We start from the raw sequence: 18,148 nt of genomic DNA, 5'->3' as shown, positions 1-18,148 counted from the left end.
GGTTTAGGATTTTATTGTGTACTAGATGGCAGCCCGATTCTAAAGAATCGGGAGTCTAGAATCCATATATACTTTATTTATTCAAATGTAAGAATAATACAATTAATAAATAATAGTAAGAAAGAACAAAAATAATAGGCAGTATATGGAGAAAACACCAAACAAAAGTTCAAAATTGGTGTGAAAATGTCACTGAACCACTTCACAACTAAATATATATAGTTTTGGTAAATGGTATTATCATTTTTTTGACGAAATTCGGCAGGAGCTTGAAGAGCAACGTCACTGGGCCCGCCTCCACGCAGTAGAAACTTGCTGTGAGGTAAAAATTCAAAAATCACACCAAAATGTCGCTCGCAGCAGGCGGCAACCAATCAGACACTGGACACTGTTGACGTCACTTATCTCCGGACATTAGCTCCGGACATTAGCTCCGGACATTAGCTCCGGACATTAGCTCCGGACATTAGCTCCGGACAAAGCCACGGAAGTTGGCAGAAATTGCAGGAAGTAGTATTCTAGGCAATTAATCTCCGGACATTAGCTCCGGACATTAGCTCCGGACATTAGCTCCGGACAAAGCCACGGAAGTTGGCACAAATTGCAGGAAGTAGTATTCTAGGCAATTATATATTAGATAGTTGCTGTGATTCTGCACATCCTGTATATAGAAAATAAAACAAGTGTCGGATAGTTATGCCTAAAATGTTGTAGCTGACCTAGTTTGATTTTTTAAAATTTAATCAGAGATCTTTATATACAATTCAAAATTGACTGGTGCATAATAGAAGTGTCCGGTGGCGTTGCACAGGTGGTAAGCACCCTATGAAGATAGTAGCAGACTAGATTAAGTGAATGCAATTCAAGTTTACTGAACACAACTGCAAATACAGTGGGACAGTAATATTGCAAAGTATTGACGAACAAGGAATAGTACTACAATCTCTTATTCTCAGCCCCTTGTTGTTCCACCCACACACATTATATAGCTGTGTGGTGAATGATGGCTCGGTTGATCATTCAGCTGGCAGTTATCTTGCCCAATTCCTGCATACACAGGAGCGCTCACTCTCTAAAACAGTTGCTAACAGACATCTCTGGTGGCTTCTCTCATGGAAAGCTAAAGGATCTGAAGTCCAAACATACTGGATCCTTATCTTGCCCAACACCCTCTGTCAGAGGCTTCCATCTGTATTAATCCGTCAACCCAACCCACTGATATTGGTGGGTTCGGAAAAAATTATTCCATTGTGTATGGGGGATTTTACATAGAGTTGTGTCACACAGGCCTGTTTTTCACTTCTTCCAAAGTCCTACAGATAACAACTATACCCCAAACTTCACCCTGATTCACTAGGGCTTCTATTCTCCCTCCAAACCTCAGTCCACTCAGAATAAGTCACACAACTCAATTAGCTAATTTTCTCAACCACTTAATGAAAACTATCTAACCCAGTGGTCCCCAACATTTCTGACCTTGAGAGCCACATTCAGCTTAGAGAGAGGGTCGCGAGCCACATTCAGCTCCCACTTCCTTCAAAGTAGTGTCAACCAAAGCCCCCATTACAGGTATAATGATAACCAAAGCTTTTCCACAGAAATCACTCCAGAGCAGTACACTGAGATCCAGGGGTATTCTCCCAACACACTGTCACATCGAGCTTTGAGCACCTCTTCTAACAGGTAGTATAAACCTCCAGCGTATCATACCTAAAACATTTCTAAACCCCTAAGACCAGTAAATGTGCATCCAGATCTGCAATTCTGTGCAGGGCTACTCACAAAATTCACCATTTGGAGATGTGCTCTTTATACCTGTTTGCTAGACCTGGACCTAATGCATCAAGCTGGCAGACAGTCGCGAGCCACATTTCATGGGGCAGCGAGCCACATGTGGCTCCCGAGCTACAGGTTGGGGAGCCCTGATCTAGCCTCTTACCAGGCCTCCAAGAAACCAGTGCTCAAAACAGTTCCTTCTCAACACCACAAGGCCAAATAATGCACCACAATCAATCTCCCACAGTCATCGCAGATGCTCCCACCAGAACTGACCCAGGCCAGCAATCATCTCAGCCTACAATTGTCTAGTTGCAGGCTGAATAGTAAGCCTGCGAACCCTTCTTAATCTAAGATGTACATACAAAGAGTATTTGAAGGAAATTTTAATTTTTATTGTTAAGCAGATCCTCCTCAAAATAAGCATAAAAAAACTCTGTTTGAACAACCTCTTAGGCCTCATTCAGACATCCAAGATTTTTCATGTATGCAAAAAATGGACTGACTGTAATCAATGTTTTACATCCATGTTTCATCAGTGTTTGGTCAGTGTTTTAGTTTTTGCCATTCATGCTTCATCAGTGAAATTCAAGTGTGAAAAAATAAATAAATTGTGAAGCTTCTGATATTTATTACACTCAATGATCAAGCCGTTTGAAATTTGTATTCACCAGTTTAGCCAAATGTTCCTAAAAAAGTACTGCAAAGTCTCTAACTGCCCTGAAAATAGGCAAATAACAATTGGAAGTCTATTAGGATGGTAATGAACCCTTTTGAGATTTGTAATGCAAAATCAGCCAAATGACTACAACATATGTGTGCATGGTAAAAAAACGAATGGTAAAAGGTGGTAAATGTCAAGCTCTTTAACAACACTCTGTATTATCAGACTTGTTAGACCACTTACGTTTGTGAATTCTGGAGATTTGTGATTTGTATTAAAAAAAATGTACATATGGTTCCTGCCTATGACACACAAGCCTAGGTTTCAGGATTCTTCTTTACTATCAAAATTAGGACAAAGGTAGTATACTGCCCTCCTGGTTTGCAATTGCAATGTGTAAAGATTTTTTTTTTAAAGGCTATTATTAAGGTGCTGTACTAATATTGCTATATATCACAGGTCAATCAATTCATAGTCAGACTACGCAGGTGCAGCACCTCCCTATCTCATTTGAATCTTTGAATTGTCATTCACAGACTGACTGTTAGGCGCTGGGATTCTCCTGCTGCACAGGGTAGATCCCAAGCCTTATGAAAACCTACAAAATTGTCCTCAAGGCCAAAAGAGGACATACCCCTAAGCCAGAAAGTCACGCGCGTCGAGGCTCTTCAAATCCTGCCTGCATGCCTGCATCCCCTGGTCATCATGTCCCAAGGTATTATTATATAGCCATTTCTGGCCCATACTGACTATTAATTACTGTATCTTGGGTTCTTTTAATTTTGTATGCAAATTTTATTAACGGCTGTATGTGTATAGAGTACTGTAGTCACAGCATCAGGCTATTATGCCTGACTCTATCTATTCCTATTAGGTATTATTCTCATGACATTGTGACTCTTGTACTTATCAACCATTCAGCATTTGCATTGCAGATGTTGCTTCAGGACTTGTGTTTTTCTTACCAGTGCATTTTTCACTACTTTATGCACAGGTTTTTTAGCTGCTGTCATCTGCTCGCTTAATACCTTGCTGTTGTTTAGAATGTTGTAATAAAATTTTGTATTGATTTATACTAAACCCCTATCTTGTATGGATTTTGTATTTACAGCAACACTGTGAGTGATGTATAAAAAAATATTTCTGTTATCCATCTACTCTATTCGCACGTTGGTTTTCTTAGATCCCAAGCCTTGTCAGCATCTGCAGTCTCCCATTTATCTTCGGCCACTGCTGCTGAGCATAGACGTCAGTCCCAGTGTCTTGCCCAGGCTTGTACTGCTCGTCTGGTTACTGCTGGCTCTTCAGCCAAGTCTATGGTAACCAGTGGTAGGCAGCGACGAATGGACACTCTGGAGGCTAAGTCCAGAAATCACCCTACTAAGCATGCTCGTGATATGGTGGTGTTTTATTGGTTGGTCGGTTGTCTGCTGCTCTGGTGATGTGGCAGCTCCGGATTGGTCCATGAGCAAGGTCTTGTCCGATTGGACATGAGCTGAACATATAAAAGGGTTTCAGAGGTGCACGCAGGCGCGCTAGTATCATTATAGTTAGTAGTTACGTGTGTCTATGGGACAATGCATCAGTGTGGTCTTTACCAGCATGTGCTCAGGGTCAGTGGAAAGACGCTAGAATTCCGGGTCTCTGGAGTGGTGTTTGTGTGGATTCAGGGCTGGCTTCTAGCCATTAGAATTCCGGCACCTCCAGAGAGGAGTTGGTTGAGTGCATTAGCTGACTGTGTGACCACTATTTGCTTTTTACCCTGTGAGCGGGCAACATTCCCCTGTGTGGTTAACAGGGGTCGTATCTAGCACCATACCCCTTTCCTATCTGTGTGTGACACATCTCAGTTGCAGAGCATCTGTTCCATTTCTGTGTGCGAGTGACACAGTTCAGTTGCAGAGCATCAGTTCCGTTTCTGTGTGCGAGTGACACAGCTCAGTTTCTGAGCATCTGTTTTGTTTCTGTGGGCGAGTTCAGTTCATATGCTGTTCACACTGAGCGGCATTTAAATCAGTGTTTGCAAGCAATCGCTCGCCCAGTGTTTCGTCATTGCTTACTACCAGCAGTTTTCCATCTCTGCATGGTGGACCCCGGGTTGCGATTGCACTTTATTATTTATTTTATTTAGCGCAAACCGCCAACCCTAACGCTGACATTCACGTTTTCAATGTGCTTCAACACTATTGCAAGTAATACAACACAATCTAATTTTAGCCATTTTTTGCCCGTTTGTACAATGAGTTGTTCGATTGGATCTCCAATTCTTACACTGCAAAAGCTTAAAATGGCGTTGCTTTGCCAGTCTTCAACTTTTATACTGGCTGTGATAGGCCATGTTACTCAAGAGCTGCAGGGCGTTATGGGAAGCCCGCCTGGCTATGCCTGATGTCATTAGGTTGCTCTGTGACTATCGATTGTGTGAAATGGTGCCAGAATTTTGGGGGGGCTGATCTGCTCAAATCAAATTGCAAACTGCTCAAATTCACGAGGACCTGCGAATTTCAGTAAATTTGACTCAATGTTGATTCTCTGAAGATCAATAATCCTGCATATGTATAATGAACAGGGGTAAATAAGCCAATACTCACTTATACATAGAAGGAAAACCTATAAAGAATGAGTGCAAGGCACATGAACATACAAATACAAATTACATTTTTATTGAAGACTTAGTTTAAAATGATGAGACACAAGATAATCAAAACTGGTGAGCATACAAATAGTAGAAACAACGTAATACAAGCATGAGATCAAATACATAAATACAATTATATAAATACAGAGATACATACAGTAAAGTACTATCCAAAGTGTTATCCGAGTATTGTAAGCAGATACCAGTGTATAGGTAAGTCAAACGAAGGTAAAGTATTATGACGTGAGAAAAATATAATTATCATAGGTAAAGAGTGTAAAAATGCACAGTGGCATATAGGAGTTCTCACCAGTCAAAAAAATAACTGCACTTGACACGCGTTTCGCACCTAGTTTTGTCAAGTGGTGATGATGGACTACATGTCCAGGCTATTTAAAGTTGTGAATAAGTGAGTAAGTTGTAACACATGTGAAAGAATATCATCTGGAGGGCGGAAGTGATGTCACACGCCATCCAAGGGGTAGGCCACCCATCAACCAATAGCATGTTCATAAGAAGCAATTCGACAAATAGGATAGCGAGAAACAAAAAGCATGTGACCGATGACGTAATGATCACATGACCAACAATATAAGTAAAACTGTCATGTATGCGATCATGTGACCAGTGATGCGAATGATGCAGAGAGAACTCTCCATCCTTGTACTTCTCTTTTATTTGACTTACTTGTACACTGTATTTATATAATTTTATTTATCTATTATCTTGTGTCATTCTTTTTAACTAAGTCTTAAATCAAAATTTAATTTTCATTTGTTTGTTCATGTGCCTTGCACTCATTCTGTATAGGTTTTTCTCTGAAAGTCAGTGCAATCTTCTCTAATTGCAATGTTAATCACGGACAGCACTTGGGTTGTACACTGATGCCATCCATGTGCTATCTGTGGTTTTCACTGACCCATAGACTTTTATGGGTAATTTTGATCCATGACACAGATCAAAAATGAGCATGTGTCCGTGATTTTTTTGCAGTCAAATGTTCCATAAAAAATATGGAGATGTGAAAAGCATCATAGACTGTAGTGTATAGGTGGAGAACCTTTTTTCTGACGATGGCTATTTGGATATTTACAACCCCTGGCAAAAATTATGGAATCACCGGCCTTGGAGGATATTCATTCAGTTGTTTAATTTTGTAGAAAAAAAGCAGATCACAGACATGGCACAAAACTACAGTCATTTCAAATGGCAACTTTCTGGCTTTAATAAACACTAAGAGAAATCAAGAACAAAAAATGCTTTAGTCAGTATTTGTTACTTTTTTAGAACAAGCAGAGGGGAAAAATTATTTATATACATCACACAGGAGACACAGAGACTGCTGTATATACTGTATGTATATATATAACACAGGACGCACAGAGGCTGCTATATATACATAACACAGGAAGCACAGAGGCTGCTGTATATACATCACACAGGAGACACAGAGACTGCTGTATATACATCACACAGGAGGGGCTGAGGCATGCACATGACAGGAGACACCGGGACTGGGAAATGCACATGACAGAAGACATCGGTGCTGGGGCATGAACATGAAAGGCGACACCTGGACTGGGGCATCCAGATCACTGGAGACACTGCTGCTGTCCTCTTCTGTGGAACAGGAGTGCACTGCATGCTAACTCTGCCCACTGCCCACAGAGTAAGTCCTGACCAATGTAATCTTTCATTGCACGTGCTACAATGTCCTGAGTGAATGCTGCATGCATGTGCTCCCAGAGTAATAAGAAATTATAGGGCCAGCAGCCATCAAAATGCAACTGCCGGCTAGAGCACTTCAGTCCCAGAGAATCTAACCGAGAGCTGGAGAACAGGTAGTCGCGGGCTGGAGGTTCCCCCCCTCTGCTGTAGTGGGTGCATGCTATATCCATGAAAACCTTAGGATTTTTGTTATTCAGTCTTTCAGTTGTAAGAACAATACAGTTTGCAGCGCTATTCTTCCTGTCACAAATACTGGAACCTTGATGGATCCAAATAAAGTCAATAGTGTTCAATAATTAATGTCCACTTGTCTCTATCCAAAACGAGATGTATGAACAGAGTCTAAGAATGTGAACTAGTCAACAGACACAGAATGTTAACAGATATTAACAGATAAGCAATTTACACCCAAAAAAACATGTTAGAAATGCTAGTGAACTTTGAAAGACACACAAGAACTTTTAAATTATTTCATCTTCAATATTACTATCCTTCACCGAACAGAAATTAAAAACATGTATACTGCAAGGTGCTCATAGGCTTCTTTGTCGTAGATGTATATTAAGTCAAAAATTTTCCTTTGCCAAATGTTTAACAGGTTTACATTTGATTTCTTTTCTTTAAAGGGCACCTGTCACCAGGGTTAGCCGATATGATATACGGCACCACCTTTCAGCATTCTATAATGCTGTATATCTGCCTCAACTCGACCTGAAAGAGAAAGATAGAGCTATTATTATACTCAACTATGGGGCGGTCCGGTCCGAGGGGTATCAGTGTTCTTACAACAGTGCCTCCCATCTTCTTACGATCGCCACCCTTCTTCTGTGCTTCTTCTGTGCTTCCCTATGTCATCCACACAGTCTCCCCGACATCGCGCTCTATTTCTTCTCTTGCAGTTCGGGTTGGGGGCTGACATACAGCACTATAGAATGCCGTATATGAGGGCTAAAAGGCAGTGGCCGTATCTCATATCTGTCAAACTTGGTGATAGGTTCCCTTTAGCTGTACCGTATAGGAAATCAATCTGATCCCAAATGTATGTAACTGTGAACCAACAGGAAAGTTTGTATGCTAGCTCCTGATCATATACAGCTTTTCGTTGCTATGCACTGGACATATGGGCATCAGTTGTCCTATTAAAAGCACCATAGCCTTCACAAATGCCAAGACTGCAAGCAATCTGGACCTTTCTGAATGGCTAGATCTGGTTACGCAGACCATCTCAGCTGTAATGGAGGATAATGGCAAAGAGCAATCGCCATCTTCTCATTTTGTCGTTCCCTTACAGGTAATAATTGGGAGCCAAAAATACAATGCTCTGTCATGTTAGATTCTGGAGCAGGAGTGAATTTCATGGACTTACAACTCCCACTGGATAATAACTAGTGTTGAGCGACTATTTTCATTGCTTGGGTTTTCTCGAGCACGCTCGGGTGGTCTCCGAATATTTATGACTGCTTGGAGATTTAGTTTTCCTTGCCTCAGCTGGATGATTTGCAGCTAGTAGAGAGCTTGATTACATGTGGGGATTCCCTAGCAACCAGGCAACCCCCACATGTACTCAGGCTGGCTAGTAGCTGTAAATCATCCAGCTGTGGCGAGGAAAACAAAATCTCCGAGCAGTCACAAATACTTGGAGACCACCCGAGCTTGCTTGGGAAAACCCGAGCAACAAGTACACTCGCTCATCACTAATAATAACATTGCAAGTAGGACAAAATCCATGCCAATCGATAAAGAAATTGTGGATGGGTCACCTTTATCATCTGGACCTGTTACGCGTGAGACAATTGAACTTGAAATCTGTATTGAACCGAATCATTATGAAGCGCTTAAGTAATACCCTGGTTTTAAATCCATAACCCATCTATCAACTGGGCATCGGGGACCATCAGCTTTCCCTCTGAGTACTGTAAGATCAATTGCCACACTAATATGTCTGTTTACAAAGAGATTCAAGCATCTGAGATTCCTCATCAGAATTATGATAAACTACCACCTCACTACCAGCCTTTCAGTGAGGTCTGCAGTAAGAAGAAAGTAGGTCAACTGCCTCCTCATCGTTTTTACGACTGTCCCACTTAGTTGCTTCCGGGAGCGTCCATTCTGTTTGAGAAAATTTATAATCTTTCCGAGCCAGAATTGAAAGTACTAAAAGAATATCTAGACCGCAATTTAGAGAAAGGCTTCATTCAACCTTCTTCTTTGCCAGCTGGAGCATCCTTCTTTTTTTGTAGAAAAGCAGAACTCAACCCTGCGGCCATTGTATTGATTGCATTTTGGATACCTGGCTATGCCTTTCGGCCTTAGCAACGCCCCTGCCACCTTTGAGCACTTCATCAGTGATGTTTTTTGAGATTTCTTGGATCGATTTGTTGTTGTTTATCTCGATGACATTGTTATATTTTCTGATTTTTTGGAGGAGCTTCGCAGACATGTCCAGTTAGTCCTGGAACATCTACAGGAGAACCATCTCTATATCAAACTGTTGGATAACTAATCAAGTAATAAAGTTTTAAGGACTATATGAACCATTCTTTCTCTACATAAAAAAAATTCCTAGAATACAGTAGATTTTGTTTTAGTTTGGAAAAATATACCAGCATAAAATTATGTAAAAAAATTATGCCGAAATATAAGTTACAAATCTGCGGTGCTCCCCAAAATTATAGAGGAATCCTTGTGTGAAAGGATCAAACATAGTATATGCCATTGCATTACTAGTAATAGTACAGTTTTATGACAATGGAATTTTTAAGCAAAAGGGGCAACATTAACAGCTACCGTAATTCTAATATTTCTTATGATTTAAACATGATATTATAAATAAATATGTTATATCTTTATTTGTATTAAAATATCTATGTTGGCGTCTTTTTGTGATTGCATGGATGCGCTTTTCGTTTCTCTTAATGAAGCAGCATATCAGCACAGCAAGGTATTCATGATATCGCCTTACTAATTAGATGGATGACTCACTCATTGCAAATAAACAGTCACACAAATTAGCATATTTACTCACAGGAATTATCCTAGGAGTTCATTAAAATTAATTATCATTTTAAAATTGGATTTATTCTGACGTCATCGGTTTGATATACAAATCGATTCATTGGCTGCCATTTGTATTTGCGACCAACAAAATGGTTCTTGTTCCTTAATAACCGACTATTAATTTCTTTTTAAGAAAAATCTAATTTCCATCAGACTGTTACTAATATGATTTGTGAAGAATTAAAGTTGGTGAGCTGACCTTTCCTAATTCCATTATTTGTAATAATTATAGAGCCTGAATTATGGAGTCTAGTAGTGGTGTTTATTATAGGGTCTGAATTATGTGGTCTGGTGTCGGTTGTGCCATCAATACTCAGTACAGATGTTGGGCATGAATTATGTGGTCTGGTCTAATGTTCAGAATATTGCCTGAATATTAGGGACTGCTCTAAAGTCCATATTATACAGTTTGATTTTGTCTTTGGTCTAAATTATGAAGTCTAGGGTGTGAATTACGGGTTCTGGGGTCTGGTCTAAAATTTGGTTTAAGGGCTAAACATTGGGGTCTGAAATATGGAGTCTGGACTAGGGTCTGAATATTGGGGACTGGGGTTTTGGTCTAAGATCTAATTTTTAGAGACTGCTCTGGAGTCTACTATGAGGTTTGATTTATGGGGCCTGAGCTTTGAATAATAAGATGTGGCCTGGTGTCTGGTCAAGGTTTTTGGATTTTTTTATTATGGAGTCTGGTTTCTGAATATTTCAATTATGCGGACTGGTTTAATATATTGTCCAAGGTCTGATTGGAGTCTGATATAGGGTCTGAAAATTGAGATGTAAATTAGATTTGTTGTGGGGTTTGTAACATCAGGTCATGTGCAAATTGTCTCTTCAGAGAGGAAGAGGACTAGAACTCTAGTGCCACCTATTGGAAGTAGCAATCCTAACAGTCAATGTCGACTCTTTAACGAGCCTTGTCACATGACTTAGGATAATAGCCAAACCAGAATCTCAATTTGCAGACACTGTGTTTCGGGGTACTGCCCCTCGTCAGTGCAAAGTGGAGATCTGGTTTGGCTGATTGAGAGGCGTCTGACCGGGATCCAAGAAGTATCGTTTCTCCTTGCGGAGAGTGACATGATAAGCATGTCGAGGTGAGGAGACTTAAAGCCGCAATGCTCCTCTGGGAAATATGCAAATTGTCTCTTCAGAGAGGAAGAGGACTAGAACATCAGGTCAGAATTTTATGGTCTCGTCTGTGGTTCCTGTCCAACCATCTGGATAACTTATCTGAACAACTAGAGGTGTATATGTCTAAAAACAGATCTACTAGATGCATTTTATGCTGTACTTTCACTATAATTATTTTTTATTAATTGCAGATTGTGAATACAAAGGATTTATGGATATGCCATAAAAATATAGAAGATGTAGGTATCACTAATGGGACCTGGATCTGACTCAAGATTGGAGCCCCGACACACATTGCTTTTCGGAAAGAGGGGGTTGGAATTATTCCCATTTGTATGGGAATTCTGACCACCCTTGCACTCACAGGAAGGTGAAACACAGCCCCATTCTTGAGATAGATGCAGTTCGTGTTGGTGGATTCGCATCTACTATACCCTTATGGCATTTCTTCTGGCTATACCATATATGCATGATATGGGGATAAACCTTTGAGAAAGTTGTATAAGTTTACAAGGGGACATCAGCTATTACTTCCCCGTAAAATAGTACATGAACTCTGTCTAGTATTTCAGCTAGTGAAGGGACTAAACTGCAATACCAGATACAGGTGATGAATAGAGTTGATCAAATATGTTTGGAATCGGTCACCGAATCTGAATTTGCCATGTTCGTGCCATATTGGAAACCTAGTCGTGCCGAATTTATGTTTGATCATCGGTTCTGAACATATTCAGTCATTTGTACTTCCATTAACTCCAATGACGTTCAGCTGTGTTCGGCAAATATTGCAAAAACAATATACGCCGACGATCATAATCGAAACTGACTCTTGAAAGATTTGCTCATCTCTTGTGATGAACAAGAATAGCATCGCTTCTGGGGAAGAATAGCTAGGTTGACGCTTTTTCCTAAACATATACAATTCTTTTACATTTTATGGGGCAGGGTAGTGACTCCATAGATTATTCTCACGACCTTATTAATCCCTTACCGAAATCGGGCTTATATTTACGCCGATGTCGGTCTCCCTCCCTTTGATGTGGGCTCCGGCAGTGAACCCACATCTTTTCGAGGACATGTCAGCTGTTTTGAACAGCTGACATGTGCCTGCAATAGCCGCGGGTGGAATCACAATCCACCCGCGGCTATTAACCCGTTAAATGCCACTGTCAAACTCTGACAGCAGCATTTAAATCACACTTTCGGCCATCGGGCCGGAAATACGCACACAGGTGACCCCCGTCACTTGATCGCGGGTCACCAGTGAGTTGGCATGACAACCATGAGGTCTCCTGGAGACCTCTATGGCTGTCAGTCTCGGCTTGCTGTGAGTGCCTCCCAGTGGTCAGCGCTCATAGCAAGTTAGTAAATCTGTTATATAGAGGTGATCTAATCATCGCCTGTATGTAGCCAAGCCGATCGGTCTATGGCAGCTTCTAGTCTCCTATGGAGACTATTGAATCATGGCAAAAGTTAACAAAAAATGTTTGTAAAAATATTTAAAAAAATATATAAACGTTCAAATCATTCAAAATAAACAATAAAAATAAAATCAAACATACACATGTTTGGTATCGCCGCATTTATAATCGCACGATCTATCAATAAAAAAAGGATTAACCTGATCGCTAAGCGGCGTAGCGAGAAAAAAGTAAAAATGCCAAAATTAAGTTTTTTTGGTCGCCGTGTCATTTCAATAAAATGCAATACCGGGCGATCAAAAGATCGTATCTGCACACAAATGGTATCATTAAAAATGTCAGCTCGCTGCGCAAAAAATAAGCTCTCACGCAACCCAAGATCACAAAAAATGGAGACGCTACCGGTATCGGAATACGGTGCAATTTTTGTTTAAAACAAAGTTTGGACATGTTTGGTGTCTACGAACTCGTAATGACCTGGAGAATCATAATGGCAGGTCATTTTTAGCATTTAGTGAGCTTAGTAAAAAAGTCAAGCAAAAAACAAGTGTGGGATTGCACTTTATTTTGCAATTTTGCACAACTTGGATTATTTTTCACCGTTTTCTAGTTCACGACATGGCAAAACCAATGGTGTCTTTCAAAAGTACAACTTGTCCCTCAAAAAACAAGCCCTCACATGGCCATATTGACGGAAAAGTAAAAAAGTTATGGCTCTGGGAAGAAGGGGAGCGGAAAACGGAAAACCGAAAAAAGCCCCAGGAGTTAAGGGGTTAAACTTCTTACAAAAGTTTGTGAAGAGCACGGCATTCACACCTCTAAATATTCTGCATTTTAGAAAATATTTGGAAGCTGCCTAGATATGATGTACTGTTCTAATTATTATACATGCGACTGTGGAGATCCTAAAATTTCCAATAACTTCCCTGCAGATGTGTCAGTAATCTTTATTATTTTATTACCGTCTGAATCCCTGAAATCATCAAATGATATAAAAGGTAATTGTGTATTAGTAATTTACAGCATAAGCCCCCCTAAGGTGTCCAAGTCTTGTTTTTAATCCAAGGGATGTACGTTGCTTACTGGGGTTTTTTCTGCATGTTTTACCTAGAGTTTGACAATCCTAGTACATTGGTTAATAGGTTATTTTTATGTTTAGTCGTGGAACTTGCCCTATAACAACCATTAAGTGTTGCACTTTATCCCTAATTGAGACGTAACTTCTTTTCTCCGCAAGTTAATGCTTTTATGTATCGGTAAAAGTTTAACACGCGGTTACTTGGTCATGAGCCTTCACACCCACGAAGTGTGATGCTCTAGGCTCTTATATAGGGCTGCCACCGGTTTCTCGGTGCACCATTCGCTGACTTTGGAAATGCCCTTCGCATCAAAGCTTCAATGTCCGTAGTTGTTCATGAGGAGATCGGGAACTGTGTGACTAACTATGGCATTTCAGGAAATCTTGGAGAGGTTGGGTGGCATGGGACGATTTCAAATCATACATGTCCTTCTGTTGTCCTTGCCGGTTTTTATGTTAGCTAGCCACAACCTCATGCAGAACTTTACTGCTGCTGTTCCAAAGCATCGATGTAAACTTAACGAAACCTGGGAAGAAGGTAATTTTACCGGATTGTGGCTACATGCTCATATACCGATGGAGTCTAATGGAAAATTCTCCAGCTGCTTAAGATATACGAGCCCCAAATTCAGTTTGCTTAATTATAGTTCAACAAGCAATGCTAGCGACTTGGAGACTGAGGCGTGTGCCGATGGCTACAAGTACGATGACAGCGAATATTCTTCAACTATTATAAACAAGGTGAGAACTTCTAAATTCTTTACATCGTCGTCCTGTCCTGTTCTTCCTTTTGCTTAAATGGTGGTTGAGCAATTTCACCTTCTAAAATTCAAGAGTTAAACTCTTTTTAATAAGTGAGCAAAAAAATGAGACCTCCATGGAAATAAAAAATGCTAAAATCCAACAAGCCAGATTCTATCTACTACCCAAATATTCCGCTTGCAATAGATGAGTCCCGTGCACCACTTTAAGCCAAAATTTAGATACTTGAAGTTGCTATGAATAATATTGAGGAGGAAGGCGAAGGCCACAAATGGGTCTAGAGCAGGCACCACGGGCACCAGCACTTGCACCAGGTAATTGCATTCTACCATGTGAGGTTTTGGGACAGATGGTACCATATGTGGTCTAAGAATAAGAGGGTTGGTCACGTGTAAATAGCTAAAAACATTTGGAGAATTTATGGAGGTGGATTGTTTAACCCATTAGCCACTGTGCTCTGTGAAGTAGTAACCGTACTGCTCTGCTCATAATTATTATCTATAGATAATCTCCAATTGTTTTGGCGGTGTCTAATTTGTATTTGCCATATGTTGGTATTTATTTAGGCTGGACTATTTATATGTATTCAATACACTTGGAATCCCCTAATTACATACATTACCCTGAGTAGTTATAGGCACAATACACCTGTATTTTAGCATGTGTGTTCTGGTGTGTTTTGTTTTTGTGGTGTCCCCTACGGTACTTTTTTGCTTTTTTTATTTATATGTATGTGTTTTTACAACTGATTAATAAATATTATTTTACTTTTATTTTGGGATCTCTTCCTTTTCTCACACATATGTGAGATTGAGCTGTTGTATAGAATAGAAGAATCGGCAGACCTTTGGACAGAAAAGAAGACAGATTTATTACAGCGAGAGAGAAAAAAAGTCAGCCTTCAACAGGTGCATCTCACAAAATTAGAATATCATCAAAAAGTTAATTTATTAAATTTTTTCAATACAAAAAGTAAAACTCATATACTATATAGAGTCATTACAAACAGAGTGATCCATTTCAAGTGTTTATTTCTGTAAATGTTGATGATTATGGCTTACAGCCAATGAAAACCCAAAGGTCATTATCTCAGTAAATTAGAATACTTTATAACACCAGCTTGAAAAAGGATTTTAAAATCTGAAATGTTGGCCTACTGAAATGTATGTTCAGTAAATGCATTCAATACTTGATCGGGGCTCCTTTTGCATCAATTACTGCACCAATGTGGGGTGGCATGGAGGCGATCAGCCTGTGGCAATGCTGAGGTATTATGGAAGCCCAGGTTGCTTTGATAGCAGCCTTCAGCTCGTCTGCATTGTTGGGTCTGGTGTCTCTCATCTTCCTCTTGACAATATCCCATAGATTCTCTATGGGGTTAAGGGCAGGCAAGTTTGCTGCCAATCAAACACAGTGATACTGTTGTTTTTAAACCGGGTATTGGTAGTTTTGGCAGTGTGGACAGGTGCCAAGTCCTGCTGGAGAATGAAATTTCCATCTCCAAAAAGTTTGTCAGCAAAGGAAACCATGAAGTGCTCTAATATTTCCTGGTAGACGGCTGCGCTGACTTTGGTCTCGATAAAACACAGTGGACCTACACCAGCAGATGACATGGCTCCCCAAACCATCACTGATTGTGGAAACTTCACACTAGACCTCAGCAGCTTGGATTGTGGCTTCTGTAGATTGTGAAATGCAAAATTTACTTTCATCTGAAAACACCTTGAACCACTGAGCAACAGTCCAGTTATTTTTCTCCTTGGCCCAGATAAGACACTTCTGGCTTTGTCTATTGGTCATGAATGGCTTGACACAAGGAATGCGACACTTGTAACCCATGTCCTGGATACGTCTGTGTGTGGCGGCTCTTGAAGCAATGACGCCAGCAGCAGTCCACCCTTTGTGAATCTCCCCCCAAATGTTTGAATGGCCTTTTCTTAACAATCCTTTCAAGGTTGTGGTTAACCTGGTTGCTTTGCTTGTGCACCTTTTTCTATTACACTTTTTCCTTCCACTCAACTTTTCATTAATATGCTTGGATGCAAGACTCTGTGGACAGCCAGGTTCTTTAGCAATGACCTTTTGTGGCTTACCCTCCTTGTGGAGTGTGTCAATGACTGCCTTATGGACATTTGTCAAATCAGCAGTCTTCCCCAGGCTAAGGGACCTTTTTAAATGCTTAAAAAGCCTTTGCATGTGTTTTTTGTTAATTATTCTAATTTACGGCGATAATGACTTTTGGGTTTTCATCGGCTGTAAGCCATAATCATCAACATTAACAGAAATAAACACTTGAAATAGATCACTCTGTTTGTAATTACTCTGTATAATATAGGAGTTTCACTTTTTCTATTGAAGAACTGAAATCAATTAACTTTTTGATGATATACTATTTTTTTGAGAAGCACCTGTATAGATACACACACAGTCATGGCCAAAAGTGTGGGCACCCTTGAAGTTGTTCCAGAAAATTAAGTATTTATTCCAGAAAATTATTGCAATTACACATGTTTTGTTATACACATGTTTACTTCCTTTATGTGTACTGGAACAACAAAAAACAGAGAAAAAAAGTCAAATTGGACATCATTTCACACAAGAATGGTCTGGACAAAATTGTTGACACCCTCAACTTTATCTTTGATTGCACACCCTTTGGAATATTATTATTATTATTTATTTATATAGCACCATTGATTCCATGGTGCTGTACATGAGAAGGGGTTACATACAAATTACAGATATCGCTTACAGTAAGCAAACTAACAATGACAGACTGATACAGAAAGGCGAGGACCCTGCCCTTGTGGGCTTACATTCTACAGGATGGCGGGGATGGAGACAGTAGGGTGAGGGGTTGCAGGAGCTTCGGCAGTGGTGAGGAGGCAGCAGGGTCAGTGCAGGCTGTAGGCTTTCCTGAAGAGGTGGGTTTTCCGGTTCCGTCTGAAGGATCCGAATGTGGTTGATAGTCGAATGTGTCAGGGCAAAGAATTCCAGAGGATGGGGGATGTTCTGGAGAAGTCTTGGAGGCGGTTGGGTGAGGAGTGGATAAGTGTGGAGGAGAGAAGGAGGTCTTGGGAGGACCGGAGATCACATGAGGGAAGATTAGTTCAGTTAATAAACTGCAATCAATCGCTTACTATAATCATCCACAAGCTTCTTACACCTCTCAACTGGAATTTTGGAGCACTCTTTTTTTACAAACTCCTCCACGTCTCCTATATTTGAAGGGTTCCTTCTCCTAACAATAATTTCAAGTTCTCTCCACAGGTGTTCAATGGGATTTAGATCTGGATTAAATACTGTCACTTCAGAACACTCCAGTGCTTTGTTTCCATCCATTTCTGGTGCTTCTTGAAGTAGGTTTGGGGTCATTGACCTGCTGGAAGACCCATGACCTAGGACGAAACCCAGCTTTCTGACACTGGGTACTACATTGTGCCACTGAATCCATTGGTAATCTTTAGATTGCGTTGCACTTTTCATCAATTTTTCTCTGTCGTCCATGTAGAGGGAGATTAGCTACAGTGCCATGGGTTTGTAAACATCTTTATTATGTTGCGCTGTATGGACAAAGGAGCTTTCAAGATCTCTGGAGATGGACTTGTAACCTTTGGATTGTTAATATTTTTCAACAATTTTGGTTCTCAAGTCCTCAGACTGTTCTCTTCTCCTGTTTCTGTTCTCCATGCTTAGTGTAGCACACAGACACACAGTGCAAAGATTGAGTCAACCTTTTTTATGTGGTTTCAGGTGTGATTTTCATATTGTCCACACCTGTTACTTGCCACAGGTGAATTTGAATGAGCATCACATTCTTGAAACAAAGTTGTTTACCAACAATTCTGGAAAGGTGCCAACAATTTTGTCCAGCCCATTTTTTTGTGAAATGA

At 40.3% G+C, this 18,148-nt stretch overlaps 1 protein-coding gene across 1 annotated transcript in view; it reads left to right on the top strand.

The window, feature by feature from the left end:
* The first annotated feature begins 13,770 nt into the window (after positions 1-13,770).
* LOC138649740 (solute carrier family 22 member 6-B-like) overlaps positions 13,771-18,148 on the top strand; it is a 52,468-nt gene continuing 48,090 nt past the window's right edge. Inside the window, exon 1 of the mRNA XM_069740390.1 lies at positions 13,771-14,234. Coding sequence (XP_069596491.1) covers positions 13,860-14,234 — 375 coding nt within the window. The 5' untranslated portion in view covers positions 13,771-13,859. The remainder of the gene's footprint in view (positions 14,235-18,148) is intronic.

Source organism: Ranitomeya imitator, chromosome 9 (assembly GCF_032444005.1).
Source record: "Ranitomeya imitator isolate aRanImi1 chromosome 9, aRanImi1.pri, whole genome shotgun sequence".
Lineage (NCBI taxonomy): Eukaryota > Metazoa > Chordata > Amphibia > Anura > Dendrobatidae > Ranitomeya > Ranitomeya imitator.
Note: the sequence above shows the minus strand (reverse complement) of the source record. Positions and strands in the feature narration are given on the sequence as shown.